At 61.4% G+C, this 1,440-nt stretch overlaps 1 protein-coding gene across 1 annotated transcript; it reads left to right on the forward strand.

Annotated features, from left to right (window-relative positions):
- Positions 1–109: 109 nt before the first annotated feature.
- Positions 110–686, forward strand: BEST2 (bestrophin 2; the record flags this gene model as incomplete). Its single annotated transcript, XM_019610989.2, has 2 exons — positions 110–527; positions 609–686. Coding segments are annotated over exons 1-2 (489 nt in total), but the record flags the coding sequence as incomplete, so codon positions are not given.
- Between the last annotated feature and the right edge of the window lie 754 nt (positions 687–1,440).

Consider the following 1,440-nt stretch of genomic DNA (forward strand, 5'->3'; position numbering starts at 1 on the left):
GGGGTGGTCTCGTTATGGGGGTGGTCTCATCATTGGGGTGGTCTCACCACTGGGGTGGTCTCATCATGGGGGTGGTCTCATCATTGGGGTGGTCTCGTTATTGGGGTGGTCTCGTTATGGGGGTGGTCTCATCATTGGGGTGGTCTCATCATTGGGGTGGTCTCGTTATGGGGGTGGTCTCATCATTGGGGTGGTCTCATTATGGGGGTGGTCTCATCATGGGGGTGGTCTCATTGTGGGGCTGGTCTCATCATGGGGGTGGTCTCGTTATGGGGGTGGTCTCACCGCTGGGGTGGTCTCATTATGGGGGTGGTCTCACCACTGGGGTGGTCTCGTTATGGGGTGGTCTCATTATGGGGTTTGTCCCTGTAGGATTTCTGACACGGGAGGAGCGGCGCCGGCTGGACGCCCTGCGTTCACCCTACAACAAATTCTGGGTGCCCTGCGTGTGGTTTGGGGCGCTGGCAGGGCAGGCACGGCGCGAGGGGAGAGTGCGTGATGACTGCACCCTAAAGCTGCTGATGGAGGTGAGACCCCCCCCCTCCCGACCCCACAAAGGACCCCCCCTCACCCCCATCCCCAAAACCTGTTCTGTGTTTCCTTTTTAGGAGCTGAACCGATTTCGGGCCAACTGCAGCCTCCTCTTCCACTACGACTGGATCAGCGTCCCCCTGGTGTACACACAGGTGGGGTGTGGGGACACGGGGACAGGGATGGGGACATGGGGACACAGGTTTGGGGACACTGAGACACAGGGATGGGGACACTGAGACACAGGGATGGGGACATGGGGACAGGGATGGGGGCATTGGGACACAGGTTTGGGGACACTGAGACACAGGGATGGGGACATTGGGACAGGGATGGGAACACGGGGACGGGGATGGGGACATGGGGACAGGGATGGGGACATTGGGACAGGGATGGGGGCATGGGGGCAGGGATGGAGACACGGGGACAGGGATGGGGACATTGGGACAGGGATGGGGGCATTGGGACAGAGGTTTGTGGACACTGAGACACAGGGATGGGGACATTGGGACAGGGATGGGGACACGGGGACAGGGATGGGGACATGGGGACAGGGATGGGGACACGGGGACACAGGTTTGGGGACACTGAGACACAGGGATGGGGACACGGGGACAGGGATGGGGGCATTGGGACAGGGACAGGGACACTGAGACACAGGGATGGGGACACGGGGACAGGAATGGGGGCATGGGGACAGGGATGGGGACATGGGGACAGGGATGGGGACATTGGGACACAGGTTTGGGGACACTGAGACACAGGGATGGGGACACGGGGACAGGGATGGGGGCACTGGGACAGGGATGGGGACATTGGGACACAGGTTTGGGGACACTGAGACACAGGGATGGGGACACTGGGACAGGGATGGGGGAATGGGGACACAGCCAGAACCTGAGGTGGCCC

The sequence above is a fragment of the Meleagris gallopavo genome, unplaced genomic scaffold (genome assembly GCF_000146605.3).
Source record: "Meleagris gallopavo isolate NT-WF06-2002-E0010 breed Aviagen turkey brand Nicholas breeding stock unplaced genomic scaffold, Turkey_5.1 ChrUn_random_7180001847698, whole genome shotgun sequence".
NCBI classification, from domain to species: domain Eukaryota; kingdom Metazoa; phylum Chordata; class Aves; order Galliformes; family Phasianidae; genus Meleagris; species Meleagris gallopavo.